We start from the raw sequence: 17,026 nt of genomic DNA, 5'->3' as shown, positions 1-17,026 counted from the left end.
ATGGCTTCAAGTTACAAGAAAGGAGATGCCGACTAAACATCAGGAAGAGCTTTCAGACAGTAAGAGCTGTTGGACATTGAAGGAGACTCCCACAAGAGCTGGTGGACTTTGCTTCCTTGACATTTTTAAAGCAGAGGTTGGGTGGCCACCTGTCATGGATGCTTTAGTTGAGATTCCTCCATTGCAGGGGGTAGGACTAGATGACCCTTGGGGTCCCTTCCAACTCTACAGTTCTGATTCTATGAAATCAACAGGATTTTCCTTTGAGAAAACATAGTTAGCTATAAAGCTGGAATCCTAAACTTGGGGAAAGGACTGTTCAGCACTTCAGTGGCAGAGCACCTTTTTTGCACACAAAAACCCCCTGCTTCAATTTCCAGCATCTTCAGGTAGGTCTGGGGTTGTTCCCCATCTGAAAATCTGGAGAGCTGTAGACAGTAGTGATGGCCCAATGGTCAGGCTGGTATGTGGCAACTTCTGATGTTCCTCACATGCTCACTAGGAAGCGAGACATCTGAATAAAACATGCTTAGGACTGCACTGGAACAGCCCAGAGGTTTCCCAGGTTTGCTCAGAAATACACCTGCGCTCAACGGGGCGCCTGATGCCCGAGTCGAGACTGCAGGCTAAGCGCGCCGGAAGTCCCCGGCAGGGCAGCCTCGCCTCGGAGGGCCTCCGCCCGCGTCACTTCCGCCCCGCCTCCTTCTCCCGACATCCCTTTCGAAGAGGCAAAGCCAACGGCGAACCCGGAAGGAGGAAGCGGCGCCGGGGCGGACGAAGCGGGCTCCGAAGCTGAGGCGCGGCTCCTCCCCGCCGCCCCCCCCCCTCCGCCGCCCCGGGCTCGCGCCGCTGCTCCAGCCCCGGAGGGTGAACCCGGCCCCCGAAAGAGGCCCGAGGCCTCCGGTGGCCCCGGAGCGGGCGGCCGGCCTGCGGAGCCCCTGGCGGCGCCGGTCTCTCCTGCCGCCCCCGCCCCCCGTCGCCCAGGCTGATCTCCCGGGAAGGACTTCGGGTCATCCAAGAAGCTTGGGGGCGAGGCGGAGACTTGAAGCCAGGTCTGCTGCGTCCCAGCCCCCCCCCCCCCCCAGGACTGGGCTTGAACCATTCGCGCTCCCTCGTTGAAACTCAGGAATCCGATTTTCTCTCCCCCCCCCCCGCCTCTTGGTTAGGCGCTGAAAGGCTGCTTCTCTCTATGGCAGGAGATTTTGCCCTGTTTCCAACAATGATAAGCCCAGGCCTGGGCAGCAACATTTTGCGGGTTGGTTTGATTAAATGCTGCTCTGTTGCAAAATGAAAATAAAACAAATCTTTCCATATAGAATGCCATGATGTCAAGAAAGAAGTGTTCTAGCGTAGCCTTTTCCCTGGCATACTGATTTTCTGCATGCAGGGAATGCTTTTGTTTGTATATATGGAGAAGCATTCAGTTGTATGTGCCTCCGCCTACAATGTAAAGTGGTACAGCCCAGGTATAGGCAGCTTATCCCAACAGTTCTTTTACCTCCAGCTGATGACCTGTAGCTCAATAGATTTCTGCATTTGCTTTTTAAAGGTTTCCGTCTTGACCATTCTCTCCACTCCCCAGAACCTATCTGAATGAGTACAGCCCAAGGGGGCTGGAGTTGTGACATGGTACAACCAGGCGGATGCCCGGGTAATGACTGCGGCATGATGGGCGATGATTCCTCTCTGGGCAAAGCTGCCACCATTCACCTTCCGGCTGAGCTGGCAGGACATGAAGTTGTGCAGCACTTTCTGGCTGAGAACAGAGATCTCAAAGGTGAGGAGGACCTGGTGAACTGATCTGCGTAGAAAGTAATCAGTTGGATTGTTGAAATGTTCACTTTTTTAATTCCAGCACTCAGTTTGAACTCAGTACATGATTTCCACCATGAGTGTTTCTGTGACTGGGTGCTGTCAGAGTAGGTGGCTCACTTGTTGTTGTTTAGTCGTTTATAGTCGTGTCCGACTCTTCGTGACCCCCTGGACCAGAGCACACCAGGCACTCCTGTCTTCCACTGCCTCCCGTAGTTTGGTCAAACTCATGTTCATAGCTTCAACAACACTGTCCAAGCATCTCATCCTCTGTCGTCCCCTTCTTCTTGTGCCCTCAATCTTTCCCAACATCAGGGTCTTTTCCAGGGAGTCTTCTCTTCTCATGAGGTGGCCAAAGTAATTCTAGTCAGGTGGCTCACTAGAATTGTTTAAATCAGAATTCTGCAACTTAGTGTCCTCCTGATAATTTGGACCCGAACTCCCATCATTCTTAACTATTGGCTATGCTGGCAAGGGCTAATGGGAGTTGTAATCCAGCTTCTCAAGGGTACCATGTTTGAAAACACTAGTTTAGATTGATCAGATTCTATATTCTCACTTTTGTTAACTTCAGTAGTGCCAGATACATTTGTGAAGTAAAACTCTTGAAGTGGACTTAATGGGATTTGACTCCTGGGAGTGGTGTGATGGGTTCAAACTGATATAGCTAAAGTTTGTTCAGCTTGTTTATTTCATTTCAATACTGGCCAGTAACCAAAATTCTCTGGGCTGTTTACAATAAAATATATACCGTATTTTTCGCCCCATAGGACGCAGTTTTTCCCCTCCAAAAATGAAGGGGAAATGTGTGTGCATCCTATGGGGCGAATGCAGGCTTTCGCTGAAGCCTGGAGAGCGAGACCCCTCCAGGTTTCGCACAGAGAGTTGCCTGCATACCGAAGGCTGGGCGCGCTGAGCTGGGGCTGATGGGAGTTAAGAGTCCAACAACACTCAGAGAGGGTACATATTCCCCCTCCCTTCTCTGAGTAGTTGCTGTTTTTCCATGCCAGAAAAGGACTTATTCATGCATTTTGTTTTAAGGTCCAGGTTTAATTTCATTAGAGATTCCAAAAGGTCCCTAAAACCATTTTGGGATATGCAGGAATATCTTTGTAGCTCTTACTTTCCTAGCATGGGTGGTAAAATGTGGTAGAGAAGAGGTGTTTCAGCCACCTTTGGTAGAATCAGTGTCTATGGAGCAGGGACAAACGAGTAAAGTGGGTGGGTGTTGTTAAATCACAACTGATTTGCAGCTGGCAGTAGAAGTATATTAATGCTGATTTTGCTGTGGAACTGGCCTATGAAATACTGTTTATAAAAACAGAAAATAAAAAGCAAGCTAAAAGCAGTGGATTTTGAATCTAAAGTAATTGAAATCTTGCATACCTAAATTACAGCTGTCTGTTCTTTTTTAATAATGTTTTTATTTATTTTCATGGTACAGAAGATAAATTTTCAGAAAACAATTGTTTACAACAGTAAACAACAAATAACTTGTCCTGACAAAATTACAGACTTTAATCATGCCATGTGCTGAAGTTTCATTTGATTACTCTAAGAGATCACATCACATTTTCGCATGAGTGCTGGGTGGATTCCTGCCACAGTCTGAACAATTTATGTATTCAATAAATTCTAACCCTTCAGTTCAAAAATATCCTGAGCAAATTTACTTGAGACTGACTTCTTAGTTCTTAGAATGACAGAATAGGTTATTATATACTACTAAAACAGAGAACAGAGAATTCTAGGAGTGTAGACTCTTTTTGCAGAATGGAAGTAAGCAATGGCTTGGTTTACATGTAATGCTATGTAAGCCAAATCACAATTTAACACAAGTGAGCAAACTCTTCCACTGCTTTGCTCCTCCGTTATTTTGTTGATGCCCTGCACCAAGCCATTGTTTGGCTTACTATATTTTCCAAACTTGGGCTCTTGGTTTAGCTTTCCTAAGCAAACCACAAGCTGTCAGCCAAATATGCAATTCTATGATTCTGTGTTTCTAACCGTAGGAGGAAACCTTAGCTTGGCTCACCTCAGCAGCAAAATGACCGGAGAGGAGCAAAGCAGTCATAGTCTGCAGGCCCTTGGCTTGCTTGCACAAAGCCATGGTGTGGCTCAGCATTGCACGTGAACAAGGGCTTTGACAGAAGGCACACCCTTCCCTATGCATCTTCATTCAGTCCCATAAGCAGTCAGAATGGAATGATTCCTTTCCTCGTGGAGAAGCAGGCACATTGATCCCACAAATATCCCTTGTCTCTGTTCTGCTGGCAGAAGCTATCCGACAAAGTAACCACATGCTGCGGGAGCGCTACAAGGAGTTCCTGCAATTCCAGGCTTCCCACAAGGAGGAGAAGGAGTTCCTCATGCTCAAGTTCCAGGAAGCCCGACTTGTGGTGGAAAAGCTGCACTTAGAACGCACAGGGCTGAAAAAGCAGTTGGAGCAGGCTGTCCAGGAACTGGAGCGACTGAAGGAGCAAATGGTAAGAGGGAGGGCTGAAGTGTTGAGGTGGGGGCGGGCTCCCTTCAATGCCTCTATGCCATGCTTCTGTTTAAGGGCAGCTCCTCTGACAAAGAAGCTGTGTGTGTTGACATCATGGACAGAGGAGAACCAGGAAAAGCAGTGAAACAATTTTAGTTATTTTATGTGTATCAGATTTTTTGCTTTCCTGCTCACAGACAGCATCTCAGCCATTTCCCAAAGAGAGAGAGACCTCTGGAGCACAAGAGGAGCCAGACACTGTAACTCTTACTCAAGGAGAAGCTGTACTTGCTCTGGTAAGGAGAAGCATTGTGTAGCTAGGTGAGTGGGTGTAAAGTCTGAGCTTGTCCCGAAGAAATAATACAAGTCACAGCTATCAAAGCAACACACACACACACACACACACACACACACACACACACTTATCTTGTAGATTGTGCTGGGAGGGTTGGACATTGGATCACAATGGTTGATGTGTTGTAAATTTTCAGTCGAGGTTATGCACTTTCCTCTCCCTTTTCCAGGTCCCTGAGATGCCACAGCAGAAAAAGGAGAGGCTGGAGGAGGATTTGAAGGAGCTCCAGGAAGCCAACCAGGTCTTGCAGAAAGACAAGCTGGCATTGCAGGCTGAGATCTGTGCACTGCAACAAGCAGTGAAGGGCACCTCGCCCACAGAAAAGCCTGCAGTAAAGATGAAGGTGAGAGTTGGTGGGGGAAACAGCAGAACATGTGAAAGGGTCACGGGTAGGCAATGGAGACAAAGCTCCTATGGAGTTTAGAATAGGGGTGTAACTGTTTGCCTGCAATCCTTCCGTTCTCACCTGCAACCCTGGCACCCCCTTCTTAGGGTCTTTCAACATTGAGAATTGGGCCATTGAGGCTTAACAAAGATAGATTGAAAATAAAGTTTATTGTATAAAAAGGAAATTAGCATACTTATTAATGTTGTTGAACAGAATCAATAAACAATATATTGATGGTAGGCTAAGTTTAAAGCCACTACAAATAGTAAGAACTATTTGTCTTCAAAAAGCATTCCTTGGAACACATGAAAAACCAGGATGCAGTGCAACTGGTCAGCCTAATAGTGGAGGGAGAAAGATGTTTGGCTGAATGAAGGGAAGGGGATGATCTGGCTCAAGGGGTGAAGGTGGTAAGAGAAGGGAAAGGGATACTCGTGAGAGCTTTTAGAAAGGGAAGGGAAGGTTGTCAAGAGGAGAAAATGAGTTTGGACCGTGATTAAGTGAAGCTCTGGGGAAGTTTTTAAAGTATGAACTGAAAGTGGATGGGGGACTTTGGGGCAATGGCTGAGAGTAAAGATTCCATTCTTGCAGTGGGTGGCTATGGGAAGGAGAATATGAGATTCTGAAGAGAAAAAGCAACAGAAGAAGAAAAGAGCAGTGCAAGGGGACGAAGGAAAGTACAGTGGTACCTCGGTTTACAAACTTAATCCGTTCCAGACGTTCTTAAACCAAAACTGTTCTTAAACTGAGGCGCGCTTTCCCTAATGAGACCTGCTGCTGCCGGTGCCCTTCCACCATTCGGCTTCCATTCTTAGACCGAGATAAAGTTCTCAAACCAAGACACTATTTCCGGTTTTGCGGAGTTTGTAAACCAAATTGTTCTTAAACTGGACTGTTCTTAAACCGAGGTACCGCTGTAGATCTCTCAAAGAAACAGGGATCTGATTGGGCTCAAAAGCAGGAAATAGGAGAAGAGTAAAGAGTAAAGGTTTGGCTAGCTGATGAGCTTTCTGAGAGGAAGAGGGACAGTATTTGTCCTTAGTTCTGTGAGGTGGCTGCTTGATGTATTGGAGTTGAGGAAGGAGAAGGGCAGAGGAGAGTCTACAGGAGAGTTCCTGGACGGGAAAATGATGTCCCTTTGGGATCCAAAAGATTCCTTAGCAACCTGGGTGCTGAATTCTACACTACTTGAAGTTTCCAAATTGCCTGCAGATTATTATAAACTCTAATAATCTAGTTTACTAGAGCAAGACAACCAAAGTTAGGATAGTGACCTGAAACATAGGCCCACACGAGAGTCTGAGTGAGTGATTTGATGCAGGGAAATATACTGGAAAATATCCATGTCCCTGCACTGACATCTGCATGCAAACGTTTTCAGCAGGGGGCCGGTCCACCGTCCCTCAGACCTTGTGGGGGGCCGGACTATACTTTGTGTGTGGGGGGGAATGAACTAATTCCTATGCCCCCGAGATACATTTTAAATAAAAACACACATTCTACTCACATAAAAGCACCAGGCAGGCCCCACAAATAACCCAGAGATGCATTTTAAATAAAAGGACACATTCTACTCCTGTAAAAACACACTGATTCCTGGACCGTCTACGGGCTGGATTTAGAAGGCGATTGGGCCTGATCCAGCCCCCAGGATACAGCAGCAGAGAAGCTCCAGGACCACCCACAGTCTAAGAACTGTGGCTACTTGTCCACTTGTTTAGCAACCAAACAGATGTCAGTTAGGCACATCCTCTCCTTCCACCAGCAGTGTCCTGGTAGGGATGCAGGTGGGCCACCAGCTGAAGCTGATGGAAAGCCCTCTGCACCACGAAGCTCACCTGAGCCTCAGGCGACAGCAAAGGATCCTGAAGTACCCCCAAGCTGCATCCCTGCTCCTTCTGAGGAGTGTGACCCCATCAAGAGCAGGCCACCTCCCAGCCATCTGGTCTAGGGAACCGCCCTCTAACAGTGCCACAGTCTGATCTGGATTGAGCTTCAGTTTGATTAGCTATTGTGGGGTGAGAGAAGGAAGAATTGGCATTTTAGGTGATCATTTCTTGGCTTCACACTAACAGGAGTCTGGTGAAAAGTACAACTGATAAGGGAGGAAGGCAAAGATTTACAGTGAAGGGCATGGCAATCTGCAGTTAGCAGGACACATTGCAACTCAGCTTGCTTAAATATGCCTTGTGAGAGTTACAATAAAGGAATCTCTGCTCTTGTCTCTCCCAGCCAAAACAAAAAAATCCTTCTCAGATACAGGCTATCATTCTTAAAGCAAAATCTGGATTTTGGGGTGTTCCATAACATATTGAATCTGGTAAAGATTAACTTATCTGGTTACCTTTCCAGGAGAATGGAGTTGCAGAAGAACAACCTGTGGAATTGGAGTCCTTGCAGGGCTCAGGGGCCAGGTAAGAGCCCCCTAGCATGGAGAAACCAAGAGAATGGTCCTTGGGAAGCCAGACCATATGTGCACCTATTTATTTTATGTTATCAAATTTATAATAACAGACTTATACACTGCCTTTTAGTCAAGTGGCCCAGGTAGTTACAATAAAATATTAAAAACATTACAGAATAACTAATACCAAAAAATAGCCAAAGAAGCACATTTGTAAAATCAGCATAATCTCATATGAACCCAAATAAAACAGATCAACAAACGTTTAAAGTCTGGGGAAATAAAAAGGTGTTTCTGGCACTAGGCTAAGACAACAAGATAATGCCTGCCAGGCCAGCCTTTCTAGGGACACCTCCAAAGCAGGCTGCCAGCCCAGGGTCTTTCCCCCAGTAAACACCAGTAATGGCTTAGAGTGGTTGGGGGAACCTGGAGAGGGGCACCTGGTGATCTCATGGGATGCTCCTGTTTATATGCCTGGAGTTCATTTCAGGATGCTTCCAGGTTGCAGGCTTTTGTCTAGTGGTACACAGTACCCATTACTGACTGTTAGATAAGAAAAAATGAAAGAAGCAAGCCCAGCTTTTTCACCAGGTATAGTGGAACCTCAGTTGTTGAACGTAATCCATCCTGGAGGATCGTTCGACTTCCGAAATGTTCAACAACTGAGGCACAATTGCTGGTCAGCAATTTCCTTTTAAAAAATGGAGAAACACGTCTTGGAAGCCATTCAACTTCCGAGGCGTGTTTGAAATCAAAGCATTCACTTCCGGGTTGTCAGTGTTCAGGTTCCAAATTGTTCAGCTTCTGAAGTGTTCAGCAGCTGACGTTCCACTATAGAATTAAGTCACCTAGGCAGTTCAGACTGAAACCCAGCATAGTTGTACTTTTGTACCAATAACCTATTGCAGAGCTTTCCGGACTTTTCATGCTGGTGACACACTTTTTAGACATGCATCATTTCGTGACACAGTAATTCAGTTTTACTAGCAAACCAGAGGTTAAACTGACCCCTTTCCAGCCCCGGGAGGAGCGTGGGGAACGCTCGTGTGACACACACTGCAGCCGACAGTGATCACAGCCGAATGTGATTGCCAGCCTTAGTCTCAGAAATCTCTTTCTGCACAAACCTCTGGAGTTACCAAAGCCCAGCTTGGCATATGACTAAATGTCAAAGCCAAGACTTAGTGGGCTGGTGTTCTGTGGCTAGAGATTTGAGAGTGTTTGCAACTGGCTGAGAGTTGATGCTGCAAATTAGGTTGTGTGGGGGTTTTTTGGGTTGTTTTTTTTTTTTTGCAAACTCACAGTGTATTACTTTTCTTTCTTTACAGAAATAGTTCTGGTCAGGACCAGGCTGAAGAGCTATGCAAGAGGCTGAAGGAGGTAGAGGATGAGTAAGTTCATGATAATATGCTTATACTTTCTCAGGTATGTCCAGCCAGGCAGGCAGAATGTTGGAAGACATCTAGGGAGTGAAACTTACAGATGTTGGCAGGTAGTGTGTTTTGAGGAGGGGAGAGCCCATAAAGGAGATGTCCATGAATCCAGCTGTTAGTACAATGAGAGGAAGTCACAGCTGGGGCTATGCAAAAGTCATTTGGCAGGATTTGATCCAGGGAAGCCTCCTTCCACTAAATGAGGCCAAGTGCTCGCCATTTATGTGGCCTGGTCCCTGAAGCAGGTGAGAGGAGTAACTCAATATTGGTTAATCCCTGCCATTTAAGGAGAATGGGCAGAATCCATGTGGCCAGGAAATTGAGGATGGGATGGTAAAATGGTTACTTCTGAGCCAGAAGCCGCTGCAAAGTTATTAGCAGTTACTGAGGTGGTAAACCTGCAGAGACAGAAGATTTTTTTTTTTAAATACACAAAAAGAAGACAACATTACAAAAAACAAAAAAAACAAAAACAAAAATATAAGAAAAAAACAAAAATGAAACCATCCTTTTCAAATTCTCCAATTTCCATTACCTTCTTTCCACAACCTCCTCCTCCTCCCATCTCTTGTATCTTGATTAATAATTGTCACAGCAAATCCTTTTCAAAGTTCATAATATTCTATCATTACTTTACCTTACTCTATTATCATCCTATCTTATAAAAATCCTTGATGCTTAAAACTTAAATCCATGATTCATAATATTTAATCATCACATTACCTTACTCTGTTCTCGTTTTATCTTATGTAAATAATCTTAGAGCTTAAAACTTAAATCTTTTTTACCAACTTCTCATAACCATTACCTTTTTACCATATTCTTTAAACATTTTAACAAGAGCCAAGTACTTTCATTTCAGCATTTTCCCAACATTCATCAGACATTTCTAATAATAATAATAATAATAATACAAAAAAGAAAATACAATAGAATAAAATAGAATAAAAACAATCCAATCTTCTTCCAGCGTCCCCTCCCCCCGGTCCCGGGGTTGTCAGTCCTTTCTGTTTCCCTTTAGTCTGGCACATTAACCTGGTGCCCTAATATCCGAGGCCTTCAAATCTCTTCCATGTCCCTTTCGCAGCTCTTCTTCATATTTTCCTTTCACTCGCGGGAACTCCGGCTTTGTAGTGTTTTTGACCCTTTTCGACAAATCAGCCCCTTTCCCATAGTCCAAACTGAGCGCCATATGATGTTTTAGAGCATATTTCAGATTCCCTCCAAAATTGGAAGTCCCAACAACTCCAAACCTCTGACGACCCATTTCCAGACTCAGAAAGTCCAAACATCCCTGCATAGGGTGGTCAATCCAACCCCCCCATTTCCAGTTCAGTCCAAACTTTATCTTTCCAAGTCTGGTTCTTTCTGAATTCATTAGCCAAATCCAAAAGCTCACTTTCCTGCTGGGCCGAGAGTCCCTTCATCCCTGGCGTCCCAGATTCAGCAGGGTCCTCCTCTTTCTGTTGTTCTATCATGACACACTCCTGTTTTGGTTCCTGAATGGGCTCCATGTCATTTTCCACTGCCTGATCAAAGGCACTAGCAGCTTTTATCATAAAATCCATCTTCTGGCTTAACTGGTCCAATAGGGCACTTACGTTACAGAAAGCACCCAACAGTGCTTCTGAAGGCATTGTCCTGCAAGGTCACCAAACTCTTTCCCACAGTTGTAATCAGTAAACAGCCGCAAGTTCCCAGGATTTAGTTACAATTTCATGGTTCCCCTCTAGGGGGAGAAGCTTCTAATTGATCTTTTCCTTAAGCACAATAGCAACAAAGTTTCTTCTTTAAAGATATTCTGTCCATATTTGTCCTTTTTTAAAAAAGCGAAAGGAAACAATGGAATCACAATGTTTCCCTCCTTTTGACTATCTGTCAAAGCATTAATTTCTGGTCAATGAGCTTCAAACGCCAAATCTGACACCCCGCTCCAGGGTCAGGACGGTGGAAAGATACTTTGCTTTGACTTTGTTTCCGCAGGCTTAAACAGCTCAATAACAATCCCCCTTCTTTTCCTGCTTCCGAAGGGGGGTTCCACAGTTTTGAATGGTGAAAGACGATCCTTTAAAAGTGATTTTTAAGGCTCTAGTTTACTTTGTCTTTGCTTTGTTATAACTACAAGAAAACGGAAGGGTGACTTCCTGTTTACCCCTTTCCGTTTCAGTACCAAATTAGGGTAAATTTTAAAGTCCAAATTCCTTTTATTTCGCCAATACTTGTTTGAAATCCAGTTATTTAGTGTTCCAGTACTCACGGTTGGTTATTTCAATGCCAAATTGTCCCAGGAAAAAGGCAGCGCTCTCCGGCAATGGCTGTGCGGCTTCGCTCCGCAGAAAAAGCAGTCGACTCACAGCACAGTGCCACTTCCCCCTCTTCACTTCGGAGCCCGTTTCTGGGTTCCTTAGTGGGTTGGGGGGCGCTAAAGGTGCCCGCCGAGTCCCACGGTCACAGGCTTCATCTGCCTGTGATTTTCAAAAGGGTCCCCGCTACGCCGCAGCGGAAAAGACCCGTTTCTTGCGGAGCTTGTCCCTCCAGTTCAGAGGGAGTCCGCCATCACCGGAGGCGCCACCCCGTAAGTCCCCTGCATGTATGGATTTCATATAATGAAATGCTCATTATATGAACCCACCGTCAGGAAGAGGACTTGGCTAGAATTTCTCTTTGTGATACATGACTTTCTCTGTGATGTTCATTTATGGAGGAGTGTGTATTCTTGAGTCCCCACCTATAGCGTGAGGTGGTGCAACCGAGACCCAGGATTATTACCTCAGTGAGGAAAATATTTTAGAGCAGGGCTGCTGGAATCTCTGGCCTCCCAGGGGTTGTTGGATTACAGTTCCCATCATCCCTGATCACTGGCTTTGCTGGCTGGAGCTGTTGGGAGTCAAACAATACTTTGAGGGATAAAGATTTCCCATCAGTGCCTCAGAGTGCGTGTGCATTAACAGAATCATCAGGTCATGACAGAATCATACTTTCCCCCTCCTCCCCAACCTTGTGTAAGGACTGTCAGTGGAAGCATGAAGACAATAGCAATTTAAGTCTTGGGAGCTGAAGAATGGCAGGTGAAAGGGTGGCAAATGTATAGTATTTGCAACACCCAAAGCAATGGAAGGTTTTGGAGTATGGAGTGTTGAAGTGGATGCTACTATCCCTCAGAATAATGAGCATTATTGAGTAAATCCTAGGATGAATGTCCTATCCACAAACAACTCCGCCTCCCCCAGTGTAGCTTTGGTAGATCATAACTAGTATATTTTGGACAGGACATCAAGGGTTTGCTACTGAGTGATGGAACCTGTAGTGGCAGAGGACATGCTATCTTGTGAAGTTCAACAGCTGCACATTTTATCATTCCAACCCCCAGGAGTTCAGCCCTTCGTCAACAGCTGGCATCAGCCAGAGAGGAGCTCGTGCGTCTGGCAGCGTGGGAGCATGAGACCCAGCAGCAGCTACAAACACTGAGCAAGCAGCTGGAGGTGAATTGTCACTCTAGTATGAAAATCTTGTTCCCACAAGCTTCAGAGGTTCCTGTCCGTCCCACTGCACAGGTACTGACTGACCTGTGATCTGTCTCCCACTCTCATTACAGCAGGCTGGGGAGGACAAGGCCTCAGTAAAGGCTCAGGTGACTTCCTTGTTGGGGGAGTTGCAGGAGAGCCAAAGTCGCCTGGAAACCTGCACACAGGAAAAGAAAGAGCTGGAGGAGAGGTGAGTCACGCAGGAGACTTGTGTGGTCAGGCTGTGTGGTTGGCAAGTGGCTGGAGGGAGGCCTTTTTGCCTGCAGTGATGCAGACATTATGAAACAATGAGCTGGGCCTGCTCTGTGGGACAGGGAGATTGGCTCCACTGTCTTTCCCCTCCAAGCATACTGACCTCAAACTGGAAGAGATCATGTGACATCCTTTGTGCAGCAGGGGTCTGGATGTGTCCTGTACCTGGCGCCCTAAATCTGGAACAGCCACATTTGCTTGATTAGCTCATGCCTCTGTGAAAAACACTAGGTGTTTTGAATACCAAAATCAAGACCCAGTCTCAGAAAAATATAGGAGACAGCTTTGATCCATTAGAACTGGCAGTCCATTAGAGTGGAAGCCTTTTTTTTTCTTCCAGTGATTAGGTGTCAAACCAAAAAGCAAGTTGGGAACTGCTGCTGGCCTTCCATGTGCTTTCTCACAGTGTATGGGATCACAAAAATAATGACAAAAAGATGTTGAAGAGCTGGGGATGCTTCTTTGATATTTTCACCTCTGTCACTTGCCTTGGTGAAGAGGTCGACAGGTTGCTTCTTCAGGAATGCAAGCAGCTATGATGGAAAGGTCAGAGAGAACCCCACCCTCAGTTACATGCACATCCTCAACAGTGGCCCACTTTCCATGTGAAGCCACAGAAGAGGATGACAGCACCGAGTGTTACGATGAAGAAGATTCAAGGAGTTGCGTAGAAAACCTATTGAATCAAACAATGTTGGATCTAGTGCTGTCATGGTACATATTTTCTGGGGTGAAAAGGCAAGGGTAATTCTGTCTACCCAGGAAATCTTGGCTAGCAGGTAAAGAGCTGTATTTCTCTTTTCTGCTGTGCTACAGGGTCCGTGCAGCTGGTGAAAGACTCCAACATCTTGAAAAGGAGGCTGAAGCCCGCACCAAACAGCACAGTGTGCAAGTCGATCAGTTGCGCCTGCAGGTGCAAAATCTAGAAAGTGCCTTGCGAGTGGAGCGGCAGAGCGCCACAGAGGAAAAGTGAGTGAGAGGATGGGAGAGCCAAGAGCCTGGGGGATTTAGCTCTGTGGCAAGTACCTATAAACTGATCTATTCCCTCTCTCCTCTATAGGAGAAAATTAGCTCAGCTGCAGGTGGCCTATCACCAGCTCTTCCAGGAGTATGACTCTCATATCAAAGCCAGTCTAGAAAATGAGAAGTGGAGCCAGGTGGGAGAAATGCTTTGTAATGAAAACCTTAATTCTATAAAGGGTCCCTTTTCCACTTTGTCTTGGTGGGGGCGGGGAGGTAGATTGAGATGTCATGCTTCATTTTTCCTCTAGCAACATGCAGCACATGGTACTTTTTAGAGCTGCGCCATTTCTTCCAACCCATCAGAGTTCTGGTTTTCTCATTTTTCCTGGCATTTGTAAAGCATTTGCCCCCCATTCCTGTGTTGGGGTGGCTAATACATGACCACAGACCATATCTAGTCCCTTAAAATAAGTTTAATAATAAGGACGGTTCCCATGTGTCCCATGCCAAAAGTTGCTTTAGGGCCCCCCAAATCTGTCCCTTAAAAAAATACTATACTGATAATTCCTGTTTATCATTTGCAATAAAGAAATTTGTGCCCAAAGTTGGTTTTAATTCTTAAAAAATACTGACAATTCCTATGCTCTGAAGCCAAAAGCGCCCCAATTGCTTTTTTAAACTTGAAAAAGAAAACAGGTGGCAAGCCCAATGTCAAATGATCATCGTACTCTTATTAAATAAAATTTAGTAATAATGAGTGACAAAAATGGTTTAAATGGGTGTCATTTATTGAGGGGTCTTTTGGAAGGCTTACCTTCTTTTGCAACAACTTTACACTTCAGCCTTGGCTCCTAGAGGGTTGGTCATTGTGGCCCTGGGCCTGAAAAACTTTAGCCACCCTTGTTCTATATAGTTTAAAAAGGTTTGGAAGGGGCAGTATTTTATTTGATAAAATAGTAATAAGAATAATTTCCTAGTTGTATGGCTTGTGGCGGAGTGGGTTCTCCAGTTACAAAAACAAAAAGGTATGTGTGTATATATTGTGTTTATGTATCAGTCACACTAAAGTCAGAAAGAAATTTACAGTATTTCCAAAGTAACCATAGTGGTCTGTTGTACTAAATATAAATGCATACCCTTTGTATACCTTTTTTAAGAGTAATCCCAACAAACTTAATAGACTTTAGTCATGTTAAAAATTAAAACAGTCTTAGTCTGATTAAATTAATTTAGAACCATTGGCATGCAGTCCCCAGCAGAAAGTTGCCTACCGTGCTGTAGCCTTATTGAACTCTGTCCCCTCCTCAGGGTCTGGATGTGCGGGCTGCTGAATTGTCTGAGCAATTACAGCAGGCTGAAGAGGCTCTGGTGGCCAAGCAGGAACTGATTGACAAGCTGAAGGAGGAGGCTGAGCAGCACAAGGCTATCATGGAGACTGTGCCTGTGCTCAAGGCACAGGTGAGTGGGGAATTAGGTGTGCCATGGGGAAGTAGCCATGCTGGAAAAGGGATTGGTGTGTATGTTTGTGGCAACCTGGGGAATGTGAGTAGTGCAGTAAGAGGCAAAGTAGCTGTCACCCTACTTTTTATTCAGGCTGATATCTACAAGACAGACTTCTTGGCAGAGCGTCATGCTCGGGAAAAACTACATGAACAGCGAGAGGCCCTGCTGGAGCAAGTTGCTCAACTGCAGAGAGATTATGAAAAGCTGCAAGCAGAATCTGAGGGAGTCAGACGGTGAGTAGGGGATGGATGAAAACACGGACACACCTAGAATGTAGTAGTTTGTCCACATCAGCTGTGGTGTTGGTATCTGTGTTAAGCTTCTTTTGATTTTGGGCAAGGTATGAAAGTGGTCTGTAGCCAAAGGCAACGAACCTTATACAGTGGTACCTTGGGTTAAGTACTTAATTCGTTCCGGAGGTCTGTACTTAACCTGAAGCACCACTTTAGCTAATGGGGCCTCCTGCTGCCGCCGTGCCACCAGAGCATGATTTCTGTTCTCATCCTGAAGCAAAGTTCTTAACCTGAGGTACTATTTCTGGGTTAGCGGAGTCTAACCTGAAGCGTCTGTAACCCGAGGTACCACTGTACGTCTTTCACTTTTCCTGGGAAGGGGTTAGTATTACAAATAAACTGAATTGTGGTTATCTCTCTCTAAACAGTTCTCTGATGGAAGAGATGAGGAATCGCCATTCAGAAATGCGGCCACAACCTCAGCCAGGTGTGTTTTAGTGTTGCTTATCCTTAAGGGAAAAAAATCAGTTCACACACAAGCACATACTGCTTATGTTATTTATAATCAATTTGGCTTGTTTTAAGAATTCCTTTAAAAAAACCAAAAACTTTATTGCCTGCCTTTATTTATTGCTGGTTAACCATTCTGGCATCTTGAACCTGCTGCCATCTTTCCACAAGTGTGGCATATATTCCTCCTAAGCATCTAGTATTGTGGTTTTTAAATATACTCCAAGCATCCTGAAGAGATTTCTCCCTCTTGATTCCCTCTTCTGCTTTCTTGAAGGAACTTACAGCTATGAGAACAAATGTGAAGTGTTGTCATCACTGCTAGCATGAGGGAGTAAATATACTGGTGCATGCAGATTGACTGTACTTTTCTTGTCCTTCCAGGTTTCCTGAGGGGTCCTGCCCCATTCCACCCCCAGCTTCAAACAGTGAGAAGACAAAGCCTTGCTGAAGAACCGATTGAGTTCTCTTGTCCCAAGTGCCAGTACAGGGCTCCAGACATGGACACTCTACAAATCCACGTCATGGACTGTATCCAGTGACACTGATTGAGGAAGGGAATGAGTGTTCCATTCTGTGGTATCATTTTGTTGCCTTAAGCCAAACCAGCAGTACAGCTAAGAGTTTACCTTGGAGCAAAGATCATTGACTGTTTCCTCCCTACCTGTATGTCATTAACTTTTTTCCTTCTATGAAAATGGTAAAGCCTGCTGCTGTCCTCCTTCAGAGCCTGGCTACCATAGCCATGGGGGTTTCACTGTTTTAGGTTTGTGTGAAATAATGTGTTTGATCTACTGTATGTCAAGAGGATTCAGCCACCCCTTTAACATAACAAACAATACATATCTCGGTAGCTCTTTTAAGGGTGCTTCTCCATGAAGACTGCTCATTCTTGCTTTCTCTAAGTGCCTCCCAAGATACAGGAAGAATCCTCCAAGCTACATACCCTAACTGTGCCTTACACATTTCCTTAGCCAAGCTGTGATGAGGAAGCCCATGCAATAGAGAAAGAGAATAGTTTATTTCTTTTGCTTTCCAAGAGGTATGCCCAGTTGAACTTCTTATTGGGGTTACGTTACCAGTATTTCTACAGTATGAAGAGTCACTATATGACTCCTACTTTCTCTAAAGTCAATTAAAGTAAAGTTCAAGATCAGCAATGAC

General features: G+C 45.2%; 1 protein-coding gene across 6 annotated transcripts; it reads left to right on the top strand.

Moving 5' to 3' along the window:
• Positions 1-699: 699 nt before the first annotated feature.
• Positions 700-17,018, top strand: IKBKG (inhibitor of nuclear factor kappa B kinase regulatory subunit gamma). Of its 6 annotated transcripts, none has more exons than XM_083482530.1 (15): positions 700-1,052; positions 1,583-1,777; positions 4,090-4,298; positions 4,495-4,593; positions 4,822-4,995; positions 7,393-7,454; positions 8,773-8,835; positions 12,248-12,359; positions 12,473-12,591; positions 13,470-13,622; positions 13,714-13,810; positions 14,925-15,074; positions 15,210-15,352; positions 15,781-15,839; positions 16,247-17,018. In XM_083482530.1, the coding sequence occupies exons 2-15, from the start codon at positions 1,594-1,596 to the stop codon at positions 16,402-16,404; spliced, it is 1,782 nt and encodes a 593-aa protein (XP_083338656.1). In that variant the 5' UTR covers positions 700-1,052; positions 1,583-1,593; the 3' UTR covers positions 16,405-17,018. The 6 variants fall into 6 exon arrangements, with proteins under 6 accessions (XP_083338656.1, XP_083338657.1, XP_083338655.1 ...); XM_083482531.1 differs by having other exon boundaries at positions 1,550-1,777; XM_083482529.1 differs by having other exon boundaries at positions 723-1,052; positions 12,476-12,591.
• Positions 17,019-17,026: the final 8 nt, after the last annotated feature.

Source organism: Podarcis liolepis, assembly GCF_965112155.1.
Source record: "Podarcis liolepis genome assembly, chromosome: 17".
NCBI lineage: Eukaryota > Metazoa > Chordata > Lepidosauria > Squamata > Lacertidae > Podarcis > Podarcis liolepis.
The sequence above is the reverse complement of the archived record's forward strand: the minus strand, read 5'-3'. Positions and strand labels throughout refer to the sequence as shown.